The sequence below is a fragment of the Bos indicus x Bos taurus genome, chromosome 23 (genome assembly GCF_003369695.1).
Source record: "Bos indicus x Bos taurus breed Angus x Brahman F1 hybrid chromosome 23, Bos_hybrid_MaternalHap_v2.0, whole genome shotgun sequence".
Lineage (NCBI taxonomy): Eukaryota > Metazoa > Chordata > Mammalia > Artiodactyla > Bovidae > Bos > Bos indicus x Bos taurus.
In genome coordinates, this window is record NC_040098.1 from 30,044,439 (window position 1) to 30,062,727 (window position 18,289).

Genomic DNA, 18,289 nt, shown 5'->3' on the forward strand with positions numbered 1-18,289 from the left:
CTCTTGATTTCAGATAATATTATAGAGTATATTATTGATTTTTCCAAGTTTGGGATTATGTAAAATATTAGTGGATGTTGCATGTTTGGGAGTAGGGAAGGCACAGGATCATGACAATTAACCTACTATCAGTTCACTTCAGTCACTCAGTCCTGTCAGACTGTTTGCGACCCCATGAACTGCAGCACGCCAGGCCTCCCTGTCCATCACCAACTTCCGGAGCTTACCCAAACCCATGCCCATTGAGTCGGTGATGCCATCCAACCATCTCATCCTCTGTCGTTCCCTTCTCCTCCTTCCCTTAGTCTTTCCCAGCATCAGGGTCTTTTCCAAATGAGTCAGCTCTTCGCATCAGGTGGCCAAAGTATTGGAGTTTCAGTTTCAACATCAGTCCTTCCAATGAAAACTCAGGACTGATCTCCTTTAGGATGGACTGGTTGGATCTCCTCACAGTCTGAGGGACTCTCAAGAGTCTTCTCCAACACCACAGTTCAAAAGCATCAAATTTTCAGCACTCAGCTTTCTTTATAGTCCAACTCTCACATCCATACATGACTACTGGAAAAACCATAGTCTTGAGTAGATGGACCTTTGTTGGCAAAGTAATGTCTCTGCTTTTTGATATGCTGTCTAGGTTGGTTATAACTTTCCTTCCAAGGGGTAAGTGTCTTTTAATTTCATGGCTGCAGTCACCATCTGCAGTGATTTTGGAGCCCAAGAAAATAAAGGCAGCTGCCTTTTCCACTGTTTCCCCATCTGTTTGCCATAAAGTGATGGGACTGGATGTCATGATCTTTGTTTTCTGAAGGTTGAGCTTTGAGCCAACTTTTTTACTCTCCTCTTTCACTTTCATTAAGAGGCTCTTTAGGTTCTTCTTCACTTTCTGCCATAAGGGTGGTGTCCTCTGCATATCTGAGGTTATTGATATTTCTCCTGGCAATCTTGATTCCAGCTTGTGCTTCTTCCAGCCCAGCATTTTGCATGATGTATTCTGCATATAAGTTAAATAAGCAGAGTGACAATATACAGCCTTGACAGACTCCTTTTCCTATTTGGAACCAGTCTGTTGTTCCATGTCCAGTTCTAACTGTTGCTCCCTGACCTGCATACAGATTTCTCAAGAGGCAGGTCAGGTGCTCTGGTATGCCCATCTCTTTCAGAATTTTCCACAGTTTATTTTTTTGAGCCACACAGTCAAAGGCTTTGGCATAGTCAATAAAGCAGAAATAGATGTTTTTCTGGAACTGTCTTGCTTTTTTGAATATCCAGCAGATGTTGGCAATTTGATCTCTGGTTCCTCTGCCTTTTCTAAAACCAGCTTGAAATCTGGAAGTTCATGGTTCATGTATTGCTGAAGCCTGGCTTGGAGAATTTTGAGCATTACTTTATTAGCGTGTGGGATGACCTACTATAGTGCTAGCTTTTCATGGCCATCTGCTTAGCAGCAAGTGATTGAGTACAGAAACTGGTTCCCATCAGTGCATGGTGCATAGCTTGTAGCCAGTTCTATCTTGAGCTAGTGACGGCATAAAAAAGATGCATACCCCTTCCTCCACCCCTTTCTCTGTTCCCTCCTCTCTTTTGCTATGGAACAGGTAATACATACACTGGAGGCGGAGAAATGGAATATTGCCGGCTGTATCAGAAAACAGTCACAGTCATCAGCGATTGCAGCACAGGTGAGCTGGTGAGCCCTGAGGGAACTCAGCATGAGAAAACACAGGATACTGGCCCCAGAGAGCTGAGACGCATATCAAAGGGAGGATTTCAAAGAGCCCAGACTCTTACATCTTCCCATAGGTAGAAAAGCACTAAATTCCTTAAGACACCTAGTTTTCTTTTACTAACAGTAATCTTTTATTTCTAGTACCTGCCTTTTGTTGCAAAACTCCTATATATCCTAGTTTCCATTTCACCTTCTTGAAGCAGTTTTCTCAGCGTTACTTGAGGTGCTGCTCTGGAGCTCTAATTTGTTGGCCTGTCCTCTGAAGAAAACACAATGCTTAACTTTTAGGTTAAGATCATGGCATCCGGTCCCACCACTTCATGGCAAATAGATGGGGAAACAGTGGAAACAGAGTCAGATTTTATTTTTTGGGGCTCCAAAATCACTGCAGATGGTGATTGCAGCCATGAAATTAAAAGACGCTTACTCCTTGGAAGGAAAGTTATGACCAACCTAGACAGCATATTAAAAAGCAGAGGCATTACTTTGCCAACAAAGATCTGTCTAGTCAAGGCTATGGTTTTTCCAGTGGTCATATATTGATGTGAAAGTTGGACTATAAAGAAAGCTGAGCACCGAAGAATTAATACTTTTGAACTGTGGTGTTGGAGAACACTCTTGAGAGTCCCTTGGACTGCAAGGAGATCCAACCAGTCCATCCTAAAGGAGATCAGTTCTGGGTGTTCATTGGAAAGACTAATGTTGAAACTGAAACTCCAATACTTTGGCCACCTTATGCAAAGAGCTGACTCATTGGAAAAGACCCTGATGCTGGGAAAGGTTGAGGGCAGGAGGAGAAGGGGACAACAGAGTATAAGGTGGTTGGATGGCATCACCGACTCAATGGACATGGGTTTGGGTAAGCTCCGGGAGTTGGTGATGGACAGGGAGGCTTGGCGTGCTGCGATACATGGGGCTGCAAAGAATCGGACATGACTGAGCGACTGAACTGAACTGAACTTTTAGGTGGTGAATATATTTTTTTAGTCGACAATACAAAACTAAAAACAGTAACAGTACAAGGCACATAATAAGTAAATCTCCCTCCCATTCCAGTTTCTTAGGCAATACAGTTTGTTTCCTCTCAGAGATATTGCATGCATGCATATTTCAGCATATGTGTGTATATATTATTCTTTTTTAAATATCAGAAAATTATACATTTGTAACTTGATTCTTTCAGTTAATTCCTCTGTATACACTTTCATTTATTTAATTCCTTGTTGATAAATGTTGTTTCCATTTTTTGGATGACAAGTAATACCGCATGAATATGCTTGTATTGATACATATCTTATTTCATACATATATGAGTATACTGATAGAATAAATTCCTAAAGTGAAATTTCTGGGTTTAGGATAGATAGATGAAAAAAAAGAATTAGTTATAGCTTTGGTACCACAAAAGAATTATGTAACATATATAAACTCTAAAGCGTAATTGCGTCATAATCAACACTTATGATTTTTACGTTTTTATGACAGCTTGATGACACACTATATGGCCTTAAACACTAATTGTTGTTTTGCTTGTATTTATTTTCCTTTAGAACATTTATCCTTTAGGTTATAACATTATTTTATTTTTAATTGACTGAATATGTGTTTTCTCTTAATTAATTAATAAGGCAACATATATTAGTTACATTCAATGCATTGCTTCACGAAACATTAAGTTCCCAAAGTTAAACTTTAAACTCTAAATGCAGGATGGGGCTTCCCTAGTAGCTTAGCTGGTAAAGAATATGCCTGCAATGCGGGAGACCTGGGTTGGATCCCTGGGTTGGGAAGATCCGCTGAAGAAGGAAATGGCAACCCACTCCAGTATTCTTGCCTGCAGAATCCCCATGGACAGAGGAGCCTGGCGGGCTACAGTCCATGGGGTCACCAAGAGTCAGACACAACTGAGCACAGCACAGCATGCAACAGGATGAGCTATCAGAGGGCTCTCAAATGTCTTATTTGCTGTTGAAAATCTTCAAGTGACCCCTTGCAGCACGTAGATTGGGCTTCATTTATTTAGAAAACAAATATACTCTGAATTTCAAAGTAGCTAATCTCTTTCTCTGCTTCTCTGTGTACTTTTGCTTGTTTTGAAGAATTATGAATAGTAGCATACCCTCTGTAGTCTCCCTGGCCTTGTTTTCTTTCGCTCAGCTTGTATGTGGCATGTCCATCCATATCGTTGCTTGCAGGTATAATTCAACCATGTTTATTGCTGAAGCTGTTCTACAGTTTAGTTATCTATGTCCCTATTACTGAAAGGTATTTGGGTTGTTTTAGTTTGGCATGTCCATTTTTCATTTTGACAAATATTTTCCAAATGGTCATTCTTTGAGATTAGACAGACTTTCCCTATAGCCATTATTAAACAAGAATTTACAGATGTATTTTGATTGAGTTTGGTTGGCATTTCTTTTTATTTATGTCTATCTGAGTCTTCCTTGCTGCATGGACTTATCTCTAGTTTCTGCTAGTGGGGACTTCTCTCTTAGTTGCAGTACACGGGCTTCTCATTGCAGTGGCTTCTCTTGTTGCAGAACAGAGGCTATAGGGCCAGCAGGCTTTGGTAGCTGTGGCATATAGGTCCAGTAGCTGTGTCTCCCGGGCTCTAGAGCACAGGTTCAATAGTTGGGGCAAACGGGCTTAGCTGCTCCGCGGCATGTGGGATCTTCTCGGACCAGGGATTGAACCATGTCTCCTGCATTGGCAGGCAGATTTTTCATCACTGAGCCACCAGAGAAGCCTTCTGATTGGAATTTCTGAAGCAATATTCCTGATCTCAAGGCAGTTTTACAAACTGTTTCATGAGTGTTTTGAAAGAGATGGGAAAGAGGCTTCTGCTCCAAGGAGTCCCAGTAGGGACAGTGACATGCAATAGACCACCCGGTCAGCTAGGGCCAAGCTGGGAGGCTATGGATGTCAGAGACATTTGTTTTAAAACCTGCCAAAGTTTCCACAGCATGATCTTTGAACTTGGCTAGTTTTCTGCATTTGTTAGAGGGGCAAAGGAAAAAAGATCTTTTTGCCTCTGAAAAAGTGCATTGTGACACAGAGGGAAAAAACAAGTCAGATGAGCACTGTGGTGAGAAGCAAGGAGGAGTCAGTTCCCAAGAAGAACCTATAGACAGCAAGGGACACCAGGGTGTTTGGGACAGCCCCTCCCCCAGACTTAGGCTAGGAGGGAATTTGACGTAAGAAGGGAGGAGGGCAAAGAGAGATCAGAGTCCAGATTTGTTATTCTCGTTCCTTGAAAGGACTGAATTTCTCGGAATCCAGATCCTATCTGGGGAGGGAATCACTTGAACTAGTTTTTCCTGGGAAAATCTGTGGCTTGCCCTAGAGTAACTCAAGGCTGTAAAATCCCCAGCTCCAGTGGGCAGTTTTTCTACCGCTCTGGGGAATTGCCTCGCAGTGCTGTCTTTTATTACTCACAGTCCTGGGAGAGCAGCTCTCTCCCAGGGTGCAGTCTTCCTCCAGGCTCTGAGTCCTGCACTCTCCACTGCTCTTTGTTTACCTCTGCCCAGGCAGGGGCTGCCACATGCATCCAAAGGCTCCTTGCATCCTCTGCTTTCCTTTATCTATTTATTCCCTCAACTCGTACTTTTCCTGTAATAAAAAGGTATGCAAGGGCATATAATCCCCGCCCTTCTTTCCACTGAAGCACAACGTGAGACGATGAGGACTGTAGAAATAGAGGTTTGCATTTGAACCCTTACTTGTTGTTGTTTAGTCTCTCAATTGTGTTCCGCTCTTTGCGACCCTTTGGACTGTACCCGCCAGGCTCCTCTGTCCATGGGATTTCCCAGGCAAGAATACTGGAGTGGGTTGCCATTCCCTTCTCCAGGGGATCTTGTGGATCCATGGATCGAACCCGTTTCTCCTTCATTGGCAGGTGAATTCTTTACTGCTGAGCCACCAGGGAAGCCTGTGGAACCCTTACTTACCAGCTAGCACTAATATGACTGTGGGTAAGTTAGCATCCTGTTTATCCATAAAGGTACTACTACTTCAGAATCCTAAATTACTTAATGAGGTACCATTTAATAAAACCTTGTGCAGTTCCTGTAATGTAATTGGTACTCACTAAGTGTTATTTTCCTATTAATATTCACTTACTTATTTATTCATTTATTGATTTACTCATACATTTGGCAAATATTTAGTAAGAATGGAGTGTCAGACAGCCTGGGAAGTGTTGAAGATACAAGTTAAGACTTAGCCATGGCCCTCAAGAGTCTCATTGATTACTGAGGGGGGAAGGACAAGTACACCAATGACATTATTTCTAGAGAAACATGCTCTGGGAAGTTTGCTGAAGGCGTATAGAAGGACAGAAAATGGGCATGTAACCCAGCATAGGATGGAAGAGAGTCAGGGAGGTCTTCCTGGAGGGGACGCTGCTTCTGTTGTATATTCTTATAAATCCATGGTGTTGGGGGGTAGAGTTAAAGGGAAAGCCATGTTCAATGATCTGGTGGTGGAGAGCCTGGCATGTTCAAAAATACATAGGGAATTCAGGACCCTGTGCATGGAAAGAAGTGGCTAGACATACAGATCTGCAGCTCAGGGTGGGACTATGGATACAGATGTGAAGTGTGTCAGCAGACAAATAACACCCCTGGGAAATATTCCTGGGATCCTCCTCCCCCTGAGAATGTAAACATTGGCACCAAGGTGGTATAGGTGCCAATATTTACACTCCCAGGGCAGAAAGGCAAAGCAGAAAGGGTATGAAAAAAGAATGATTTAATTTAAAGGAGCTTAACCATCTATTCTCCCACTTCTCTTTCCAATAATGATGTGGAGACCTAAGAAATTGAGGGATGCAAACAAAATGTGAAAACTGAAAGCTGTTTCCTCAAGTCTGCTTTGTACAGCTTTTTCTTTCTCTCTCCAGACCCAACAGCCATCCTTGTCCTGCTAGAGGAGTTTCACTTTTTCTATCACTCTCAACTTGATCTGATGTTTTTTGCCTGGCCACTGATGATGTTTCAGAGTTCTCAAATCTTATTGGACAGTGGGTGCAGGGTACTCCTTTTCTACTGTGGGGTAGCCGGGAGGTCACAATCATGTTTTCTAAACAGAGAGATTCTTGGAACCTGCTGAAATATCTAAAGGGAGAAGAGCAGGTCAGGGCTTTCAGTCTGTTCCATCAGGTTGCATTCTTCCCTTTCCATATTCATTCTGTTTATAAAAAAGTTTGTCCGCCCCACAAAGTATATTTAAATAATAATTCGTTTTACCAACTTTATTAACTATCTAATAAGAGCTTCAGTTAAAAGAACATTATTTATGTTAAGCCTATTGAAATATTGGAATGAGTTCCTGGGTCCCATTACTTGTGTAGACACTTCTGCAAAGCCAAGTTCTCTAGGCTGGAAACTCCTGAAATAAAATGCGATCATGTGAAATTTATCAGTGAATGAAGGGACAGTAAATTTTCACTGAAAACACAGTAAAGAAATTAACTTGGCTTTTTTTTTTTTTTACAGACTTTTTACTTTGAAATTATTTGGAGCACTTTAAATACATGTTTTGTTAGAAAAAAATGGGTTTTATGGAGATGTCCTGAGACTTTCAGAGAGAGCAGGGATTAACTTGAAATGTTAGGAGATCAGAGTGATCAAGAAAATCCTCTGAGCATGCACAGTTTATGTTCTCTCTCTCTTTTTTTAAAAAATTGTTCATTTACTTGGCTGTGCCAGGTCATAGCTGCAGCAGGTGGGATGGCATGGCATCTTTAGTGGAGGCATGTGGGATACATTTCCCTGGCCAGGCTGAACCCGGGTCCCCTGGATTGGGAGCTTGAAGTCCTAGTCACTGGACCACCAGGAAAGTCCCCTCTCTTTTTGTCCCCAGTCAAAATTTGAAGATCCAGCGGGTAAACAGCTCCTTAGGCATTTGTGAGGTCACGCTAGTGAGGGTCCGGGGTAAGGGTGAGAAAATAGAGGCACTGTAGTGAGACAAGGATATGTGGTTGTTTTGCATGTGGAAGGTGGGAGTCAGTGTTTGATTGTTGGCTTCAGATTGTTCTCAAGTAGTAGATTTGGTTTCCAGGTTCTCAGACAGCATGAGAAGAATGTTAGAAAACTCAAGACCCAGGAATCTAAAGTTCTTTGTAAAGGACATTTATAAACAAAATTTTATGAGTCTGGAAGACACTTAGGAATTCTCTCCAATCATCCTTTTGTAGACCAGAAAGCCAATATCCAGGGAGGTGAACAGACTTGCCCAGGTTAATTGAGTGTCAGCCCTGGGACTGGAACTCATGGCTCTTCTCAGTCCAGGGTTATTTATGTGTTTTCTCCAGGTCAGCTTCACACATTCTGCTAGGCTAGGGTTAACAGGCTCACATCACTCATGGCAACTCTCACGGTCCTCTCCCGGGCACCTCTGTTCTCAGGAAGTTCTCTGACTAATGGCGAGGGGGCTCTTAAAAGCTAAGGGGAGGACCACAAGAGTTAAAGGTCTTTAAGCTAGTGAAGGTCAGAGCTGCGGGCTAGGAAGTCACAAGTCAGGACTGGGAGTGGTGGGTTGTAAATCAGGGGAAAATTCTCAACAGAGAAAGACCATCCCATGTTTGGAACAGGGAGGACAAATGGGTTGATTGTGGGGCCAAGTGCCTAATCATAAGGTACTTTTGTTTACTGACTCCCCAGTAGCAAAAGTGAAAGTAACTTGAGGAGGTTTGATAACAAAGGGTAGAGAAAAACTTGAAAACCACCGTACCTTGAAAACCAGGCAGGGGATTTCCAATTTAGCTGCTTATATAAACTGGAGGCGAGGTCCTTTGCTCTGTCTTCTGATTCTGCTCCTCTGATTGCAGACATGGCCACTGTGGTCGATGTGAGTTGGGATTTGATACTGAGGGTGGAGAAAGGGAGAGGACCTCTGAGTCATGGGAGAGAATTGGGAATGGATGAGGGACAGTGCTGGGAAGTGAAGGGGGCGCTGCTGGAAAGGTATCTGGAAGGGGAGGAGATAGGCATTGTTACTTACTGAATGTGAAGAAAGTTTCCATGAAGAGAACCAGGTCGCTTGGCTCCTGAGTTCTCTTGCATTGAGACCTTGCACTGGTCACACTTAGGGGTATGTGGTAGGAAGTGGGAGTGGGCTTTGTGCTCAGCAGGGCTGGCAAGACTTGAAACTATGGGAATATTTTCTTGATCCTTTTCTGTCTTATCCTGTTTAGGCCTCCAGGGCTGTTAAACTTGAGCTTTCTTCTTTTACCAAAAGAGAGGTCTACAGAATTCATTTATTCTAAGTTGTTAATGCCTGTGTAAGACTATATGCTCTACAAAAGGAACTTAGAATGAGGCTAATGCTTAGCATAGAAGCGTGTGAATTCAGTGAAGAAATGTCTGTGGCATCTAGTTTGGGAAGATATTTTGAATGAAGCCTGAAAGAGGTCCTCCAAGACTTTCAGGTGATAGCACAGGAGTGAGATTCCTTGTGTTCATATTATTGAAATAAGACTCAGATGTAGTCCCTACTTTCTGTGAGTGGGACCCCGATTCAATTAAAGGAGGGATCATATTCTACAACAGGTGGATATAAGAACACAGGAAACAGATGAACAGGTGATATTGAACATAGCTTCACTACAATGTGTGAGTTATTATTTAAAGCATTAAGAAAGAAACTAACAATACAGAAAAGATGTGTCATAAACAGAATTTCCTTCTAAAGAAGTCATAGTCACAGAGGACAGCCATGTGAGTATTCCATTAGGCTGTCAGGTCTTGGGAATTCTGTTTGAGAGCTGTTTTTCAAATCTGGTGTACATCTTTGGATGCTTTCTAGGTGTATTTAGTTTTTGACATTTGACAACATTTATCTGGAGAGGAGACAGGTAAAAAAGATAGGAAATTATCAATAACATTTTGCAATGGATAAGAGGACAAAGGGATAAAACTGGTTTTCTTGCATTATAACCTGGAAATTTCAAAAACAAGTTTCAAACAAGGGAGGGGCACAGCTTGTAAAGGATCTGGAGGACCAGATAGGCAGAGAGGGGTGGGAGCAATGGAGGAGGGGGTACAAAGGGTATAGATGAGTGCAGGCATAGGCAACTCTCTCTTGGCCACTTTCGTCCAGGTGACTGTCCATTCTGAGAAATGGAAACCGATGACCTTCCCTGCCCATCCGGGAGACAGAGTGAATAAGATCAAGGAACATGTGCGCTCTAAGACCAGGGTTCCCGTGCAGGACCAGGTCCTCCAGCTGGGCTCGAAGACCCTAAAGCCGCAGAGAACTCTGTCATCGTATGGCATTGACAAGGAGACGACCATCCACCTCACCCTGAAGGTGGTGAAGCCCAGTGATGAGGAGCTGCCCTTGGTTTTGGTGGAGCCTGGTGAGGGGGGGCAGAGGCATGAGCTCCAGGTGCGAAGGTCCAGCTTAGTGACCCAGGTGAAGGAGATGATCAAGATGAAGACCGCTATACCCCCTAAGAATCAGATTGTGAACTGCAATGGAAAGAAACTGGAAGATGGGAAGATCATGGGAGATTATGGCATCAAAAAGGGCCATTTACTCTTCCTGACATATCCCTGCATTGGCGGATGATGACCCTGCAGATGGAATGATAGCAGAAATGAAAGAGCTCATTTCCTTTTACTTCTTACTCACTAATCACACCCTCTGAAAATCTCCCAAAATTAATGTGAAAGATAAATAGAAAGAGAAGATTTAGGTTGGGCTGGTGAAGAATGTTGTAGAACATTTCTAATTCATTGATTCTTTCATTTTCACATGATTGAATAATTGCAAAATTGCATATAATACATTATATGTTGATATGTTAGAATATATTGGAATTTGAACACCTCTTAGAGGTAACATTCAAAGCCAGCTTGCAGTTTAATTCTGAATTGGTTCTGACTCATAGAAAAACTCCTATTTCCTTTCCCAATCAACAAAAGTACATTTTAGGTTGTGATCCATGTTCTTCTAATTACTGTGTTTGCATCTATTTTTAGTGCAGTGCTTCTTCTATCATATCACTCAAAAATTGTTGAGCTACATTTACTTTCTACTTATAGAGAATAGTGAAATGCTTTATTATTGAACTATTTACTGTGATGATTCCAATCTTATTAATAAATAATTTAGAAATTCAATCAAACGACTTCCCCTCGCCTTATTTAAAGCTATTTGTTATGAAGTGAAACTTGGCACCATGCCCCTTTCTACTCTCTGTTTCTCACACTCTTATTAAACCATTCTTATTTCTGGGGATGATGGTGGTCATGGCAAGATATTCATGGTGGGATCTAGAGATTTTATGCCTCTAGTGGGGGCTCCTTGGGAGTAGATGTACTTTAGGTGGGAACAGATTTTCAGAAAATTGAGTGATTGTGGAGCAGTCTCTGTCCTGACTGCCTAGGGCTCTAGCAGGTCTTCTCTGGGTTGGATGGGAGCTGAGGATTGGTTTCTGGGTTGACCCCAACATTCTGCCCACATTCTGGCTAGCGGAGTGTTCCCCTCTCTGCTTCCTCCATCTCTCTCCCTTCCTTTACTCCTATGTCTCACCACCTTAGGTCTCCTTCCCAATCACCTATATGTTTTTCTTGCAGCCTGAAACATGTCCACCCTCTTCCCCACTAGTCTCTTCTCTTGTTTATAACTGTCTCAAGAACCACTTCCTGCAGAAGCCTTTCTGAACTTAATGCACTCAGCACAAACCGCACTTACAGGTGTTGCTCAGTATAATTATGGGTCAAGTTCTCTGGGGTGGGCACTATTTAACTGGGTAGGAGGGCATTTGTTTGCACTGATTCCCTGCAATGAGAGACCATGTCTTCTTTTTTTGGATGGAATCTCCCGCAGGGCTGAGTCTATGATTTTATTGTCACTTAGGGATATGTCTGATGACAAACACCATGGGGTCTTCCATGGCCTCCTCCACTAGACTGGGATCTTCATACATCTTCTTACCAGCATACGGACTCTTGACTTGGGGATATGGTAAGCTTGAAGATGGGAAAGGTCCTCCCCAAATCTCACTTTCTTATTTTCATCAGCTTTGGAGAAAGCCCAAGGGCCATTTTCCCCTCACTAAACCTGCACAGTTAAAGGACATGGGGGGTTTTCCCTATAGCACAAGAACCTTTCCTGATGGGAGGAAGGGACCTCCCCATTAATCATGGGCTTCTTAAGGACAAGTCTTACGGATTCATGTAGAGAAATGAACAGCCTGAAGGCTAAACCCTTTCTTTCCACTGGGCATTCCCATCCTTGGGCCCTGGGGTAACACTCCCCTCCTTCCCTCCCCAATTGACTCACTGTGCATCTTGTCCTCTCCCCACAGCCCCCAGGAGCCTCCTCGCTGCCCCTTTCACTTCCTTATTCCTGAGGGTGTAGATGAGTGGGTTGAGGGCGGGTGTGACTACAGTGTAGAAAAGAGAAATGAACTTGCCCCGCCGTTGGTTGTAGTTGTGCGTGGGTTGCAGGTAGGTGTAGATGGCTGAACCATAGAACAGGCAGACGGCTGTCAGGTGAGACCCACAGGTGCCCACCGCTTTCCTGCGGCTGCCTCTGGTCCTCATGCCCCATACAGCACGGGCCACGCCGCCATAAGAGGCCAGGATGACGGCGGACGGCACCAGAAGGATGCACACGCGGGCAGCAAACATCTGGCGCTCGGTGGAGTCCTGGCCGCCGCCGTCGCAGGCCAGCTGGAGCAGCGCGGGCAGCTCGCAGATGAAGTGGTCCACCCGACCGGGCGCGCACAGCGGCCGAGCGGCCAGCAGCGCGGTTTGCGCGGCAGAGTTGGTGAGGCCCCCGAGCCAGGCGGCAGCGGCCAGAGTGTGGCAGAGGCGGGGGGAGGCGAGGCCGGCGTAGCGCAGAGGACTACATACGGCGGCTGCGCGGTCCAGAGCCATCACCGCCAGGAGGACGCACTCGGCAGAGCCCAGCGCCAGCGATGCGCACAGCTGCGCCAGGCAGCCGCCGCGCTCCAGCCTCAGGGCCCGGCCGCGCAGGTTGGCCAGCAGGGGTGGCACCACGCTCGTGGTGAAGCCCGTATCCACCAAGGCCAGGTGGCAGAGGAAGTAGTACATGGGCGTGTGTAGTCGCGGCTCGCGCACCGCCAGCAGCACCAGCGCCGAGTTGCCCATCAGAGTCAGGAGGTAGCAGAGGAGGACGAGGACGAAGAGCACAGGCTGCAGGGAGGGCCAGTCGGAGAAGCCCAGCAGGAGGAAGCGCTCCTCTGTGCTGTGGTTGCCCTGAAGAGGGAAACTCGCAGGTTTGGAAGGACGATACACAGGGCGATGTGTCCCTTACAAGCAAAGGAAAACCCGGACCATGGGAGTGGGGAGGGGGAACAGATGGCAGGCAGCACACACATGCTTAGGTGTCCATTGGAGCTCATTTACAGATCTGAACCTTTAGTTTAGGAAGGCAGCCATATATTAGTATGCTCTAGTTATATATTTACCAGAAAATTCTATGAGGAAATAGAATCTCCCTTCTAGAGATGAACAGACTTGGGCTCAGTAAGGTAAAGCATCCCAAGGTCATAGATAAGTGAGTGCCCCTGTGGAAGTGTATTCAGGACTGTTTGATTTCCAAAATCAGTGTTTTATCAGTGGCTTTCCTGCCAGAAGGAGAAACTTTAATTTGTGGTGAATCTCTCTTCTAGGCTGTGTGCAATGTACATGTCACTCCTGCTTACCAGCTACTGTGATGAGCGTGAACAACACAGATGGACACATATGTACCAGCCTTTAAATCCAGAGTCATCTGGGTAGAGAAAGACCACTAGCCAGGAGACCTGGGTTTCACCTAGTAGAACTCCCTTTTGTTAATGATTTGATATGGGGACGTCATTTCATTTCTTTCCACCTCAATTTTTTTTCATGTGTGAACCATTGAGTAAGAACTAAATGACATCTGAAGTTCCTGTACTACCTTCCTGGCTCTCATTTTAATAAATTTTTTTTTCACTTTAATAACTATTTTTCAAGCAAAGTAAAAGTGGATGCAAAAGTCTTAATCCTTGAGGGAATGCCGAATCAAATTTCTAACAGTACAGAAACCATCATGGTTGATGTGATGGATAAAAGTCACATAGAAAGCTTCCTACTGCATGGTCTCTGACAGGTTATCATTGTAAGGATAACTTATTTTAAAAATCATATTTGCTGTTCTTAAATTATAATCCTGTATTTTTTATTGTTCAGAAAAGAAACTTCTTCCCCCCTAATACAACATTGTATCTGTATGGTTCTCTCATTTATCTTCATTAAGCAGAACAAGTATTAATGTTTTGATTTACAATAAGGGTTTGGGGGACTTCCCTGGTGGTCCAGGGGCTAAGACTCAGCACTCCCAATGCAGAGACACTTTGTTGAATCCCTTGTCAGGGAACCAGATCCCACGTGCCACACCTAACAGTTCCCAGGACACAACGAAAGAGTCCTGCATGCCGCAGTGAAGATGCTTTATGCTGCAACCAAGACCCGGCACAGCCAAATACTGATAAATAAATAAAAATAATTAAAAAAAAACCACAAGGATTTGGGAGTCAGACTGCCCCTGTTCCATTCTTGCTTCTCTCATTTCTTACCCGAGCAACCTTGGCCACTGTTGTTTAACCTCTCTGTGCCTCAGTTTCCTGATGTGAAAGTAGAATTGGTTAAGTAGGTCAAACATGTCAAGCTCTTAGATCAGTTTCTGACAATGTAGTAGATGGTGAATGAATGTTAACTATCAAACCCTATTTCATATCAGGGAATAGGCTTCTAGAGGGTTCTTACACTAGGTCAGGACAAAGCTGGTGTGTGAATTTATATCCCTTTTCATATATTCACTCTGACCTTATGTGAAAAATTAGATAATATCCTTACTTTATATAATAAGAGAGGAGGGCAAATGAGGTTAAATAACATGCTCAAAGTCACATAGTTTGTAAATGCCTCTCAGGATTTCAACTCAAATCTGATTAATTCGGGGACCCTTGCTTTTTTTAAAGGAACCAGGCTCTAATATGTTAAGGACTGTGATGGATAAAATTCCATACAAAGATTTACCTTTATTTCTGGATAATATTATAGTCATATCAAAGACGAAAAAAGTATGAAAGCTGACAATGGCGTTAGGGACGTTGAGTTATAAAAAGTCAAATTTTCTAATTCTGTGGCTACATAAATACACAACAGTTCAGCCAGGCAAGCCTTAAGACATTCTTCTGCAAACCCACCAAACTCTGAAAACAGGCACACAGTGGTAAAATTGCACAGACATCTTTACTGCAGGTACATACAAATTCCCAAACAAGTAGCTCAGACACGTTTGTACACACATACAAACACCCCATAATCCCCCTCAAGCATCCAGAACACAAAATATGTTGTAAAAAATATTCTAATCTGTCCTCACACATCATTTGGTGTTCTAGAATGCACCCCTCATCCATAAGACCATTTTTAAAAAGTGGGATGTGGTAATAAACCTACCTTCATGTCTTATTCTTTGGCACTGGTGTTTAGGCCTTCAGCTAACAGATGAGAGGCTGGTCTTGTGCTCCTGCTCTGGATTCTCTGGGTTTGAAGTGGCCGGGGGAGGGATGAAAGAAAGGCCAAGTCACATGACTGTTATTTCTGGAATGGGTGCCTGAGATCAGAGCAGCTACCTTAGGGAAGAAGACTTAGGGTGGATGCTTCTTGCTGGTCAGCAGAGGAATGAATAGAATGACCTGGGGCAAGAAGCCCCGTAAGTCCTGGGATACACTGAGACCCAGGTACAGGTGGTGATATGGGTTCCCGGAGAACCCTGTAATAAGGTTTAGACAAGGCGAGGACCTGATCCTTGTGGTGATAGCAAATCAGTACTGTTGGTAGTGGCAGCAAAGATGTCTTTCCTTAAAAATGTTTTTTAAAAAATGAAAAAAAGCCCACATCTCATTTTATTAGATTTGATTCTTATGTGTCCAAAACAAAAAAAAGAAGCATAAAAATGTTTTTTAAAAAATAGAAAAAGTCCATATCCCATTTTACTGGATTTGATTCTTTATGTATTTAAAACAAACCAACAAAAAGCATAAAAATATTTTTAAAAAAATAGAAAAAAAAAATGTTCTTCCTGATTCTTAAGGGCAGAGCAGTTGTAGAGAATGAAGAAGGAGCCGGGGAATTAACCGATTCCTGTTATTTAGAGAGAGGGTGGAGCTCTGGGGACTCTTTGACCCTCTCCCATAATTAGTCCTTCGTATGGAGGTATCCGGAGAGAGAGCTCTCCCAGGGTAGGCAAGGGAAGATACTAGAGGGAATGGTCCTTTTGGGTAGAGTGTCCCTGGCAGTATGTGGAAGCCAGAGGCAGCGCGATTCCTTCTCACATTGTTGCTACTCTTAATTTTTAACTGGTTTAGGATTTCATTCTCTGTAGGGTGACCTTCAGCCAGCTGTTCAACCTAGTGATTCTTGGTGTCACCATCTGTAAAACGTAGGTAGCAACCCTGACCTGTGGGAGATATTATAGATTTGATGAGGTCATCTTCAGTTTTGAACGCAGCTTCGGCTCTCACTTCAGCTTTACCCTCGACACTCCTCGTTGCTGTCATTTCCCACCTCACCCACTTTGCTTTCCTTTGAAACACACACATATGTATGTATCACTTTACATCCCCACCAACAGCACACCAGGGTTCTCTTCCCCACATCCTCACTGACACTTATCTCTCTTGTCTTTTTGATGATAGCTGTTGTAATAAGTGTAAGGTGATGTCTCATTGTGCTTTTTTTGGGGGGACGGGGGACGTCTGTGATGGGTCTTAGCTGTGGTGTGCTGGTTCTCTATTTGTGGCACTCGAGGTTAGTTTCTCCGGGGCATGTGGGATCTTAGTTTCCAGACCAGGGATTGAACCCGTGTTTCCTGCATTGAAAGGCAGATTCTTAACCACTGGACCACCAGGGAAGTCCAGCCCCCTCTCATTGTGGTTCTGAGTTGCATTTCCCTGATGGCTAGTGATGTCAAGCATGTTTTCATGTTCCTGGTAGCCCTTTTTTATGACTTTGGAAAAAACATCTATTCAGATCCTTTGTCCACTTTTTGATCAGATTTTTTTTTCCTGAAAAATATCTGTTCAAGTCCTTTGACAATTATTTAATTGAATTTATTTTGCTAGTGAGTTGTATATGTTTTTTTTTTTTTTTTTTTTTGGAATATTAACCCCTTATCAGATAATACGGTTTACAAATATTTCCTCCCATTCTGTAAGCTGCCTCTTTCAGGGGCCAAGTGAAGACACTTGAACCCAGAAACCTTCACCATGGTCCCTTTGATCTTCTTTCCATGTCTCTCAGGATCTTTCAGAATCCTTGTATTCATCTTGAAATTAACTTAAATGATTCCTGCCTCAATAAGAGTGTTGGAAGGTTGGAGAAATATGTGACTTTCTCCAGTGCCCCCTCTCCCCAGATAGAGCCAGTAGTCTGAAGTCTGGCATTCAAGGCTTCTAAGAATCCAGCCTCAAGTTTCCAGGCCTGGCACGTGTTCTGCTTTTTCTCACATAAACTTGTTGCCCTGGTGGGGTTGGGTGACTCTTTGCGCATCCCCACCTCTGTATCTTTGCTTGAAGGAATGCCCTCCTTGTCCCTTTACACCTACCTCATTCCTCCCTACCCCTCCAGCTTCAAAACAAGCATCACCTCCTCCAGGAAGCCTTTCTAAGCCTCTTCTCACTTCCCACAGCCTTTAGAATTTGCAAAACAAACAATCTTTTTTCACCTTCTGCTTTTCATTTCATTATAGGGCTTCCCTGGTAGTTCAATGGGTCAGAATCTGCCTGCCAATTCAGGGGACTTGGGTTCAATCCCTGGTCCAATATCTCTGGAGGACCCAGCGCTTCTGTTTCTCAGCCCCATGGCACCTGAGTTTCTCCCACTTTCCTTGCCTCTTCCCTGGTTGACCCTGACAGTGACAGTACATACCCTAGAGAGACAAAGAGGGTGCCAGTGAACAGAGTGAGCACCCACTCATGTTTTCTGGACTGAGCTGAAACCTTTGTCTCTATTCCTCAGCCACTCCTGCTTTCTACATCTCTTTTCTGGCTCCCAAGGGAGATCCTCTCCTGCCAGGCTCTCCAGTCCCTCCCTGGGACCCTGATCTGTGAATGTGAGAGAGCCTGGGGAGGAGGTGAAGCAGGGGGATCCGAGAGTGCAGGCTGGGGAGGTGAGATCCATGGGTGAGTGTGCTGCTCCTTAGCTCCTAAAAGAGGCTGGCCCAGGGAGCCCAGACACCAATTTCCCTGTGAGCTAGTGAGTTTTCCTCTGGGCTTTTGTGGTGGTCCTTCTTTTTCTCCACCAGCGGGTCACCCTGCCTGCACCCCTCCTATTCCCATCCCAGTCACCTCCCACTTCAATTCTGCAGAGTGAGGGGAGGAGGTCACTTCCGGAGCAGATGTCTAGGGGTGGGGCACACTTTAGAGGGTGGGTCCTCTGAGGATGGGAAAGTTATGGGAAAGTCAGGGAGAGAGGTGGGGCAGAGGAAGCCTGACAGAAAGGGCAGTGGGAGGTGAAGAGGAGGACCAGTGGTTGTTGTGGGCAAGGGCAGGATCCG

At 44.1% G+C, this 18,289-nt stretch overlaps 2 protein-coding genes and 1 long non-coding RNA gene across 3 annotated transcripts in view; 1 reads left to right on the forward strand and 2 right to left on the reverse strand.

The window, feature by feature from the left end:
* Positions 1–8,543, reverse strand: part of LOC113881861 — a 26,082-nt gene extending 17,539 nt beyond the window's left edge. The window contains exon 1 of the long non-coding RNA XR_003508185.1: positions 8,459–8,543. This is a non-coding gene — a long non-coding RNA (uncharacterized LOC113881861). The remainder of the gene's footprint in view (positions 1–8,458) is intronic.
* LOC113881859 (ubiquitin D-like) lies at positions 8,403–10,856 on the forward strand. Its single transcript, XM_027524990.1, has 2 exons — positions 8,403–8,575; positions 9,827–10,856. Exons 1-2 carry the CDS (start codon positions 8,558–8,560, stop codon positions 10,295–10,297), a joined length of 489 nt encoding a protein of 162 aa, XP_027380791.1. The 5' UTR covers positions 8,403–8,557; the 3' UTR covers positions 10,298–10,856.
* Positions 10,857–11,020: 164 nt separating this feature from the next.
* Positions 11,021–13,446, reverse strand: LOC113881454 (putative olfactory receptor 2I1). The gene is made up of 2 exons (XM_027524484.1): positions 13,407–13,446; positions 11,021–13,010 (listed from the first exon to the last, which is right to left on the reverse strand). The coding sequence occupies exons 1-2, from the start codon at positions 13,444–13,446 to the stop codon at positions 12,013–12,015; spliced, it is 1,038 nt and encodes a 345-aa protein (XP_027380285.1). The 3' UTR covers positions 11,021–12,012.
* Positions 13,447–18,289: the final 4,843 nt, after the last annotated feature.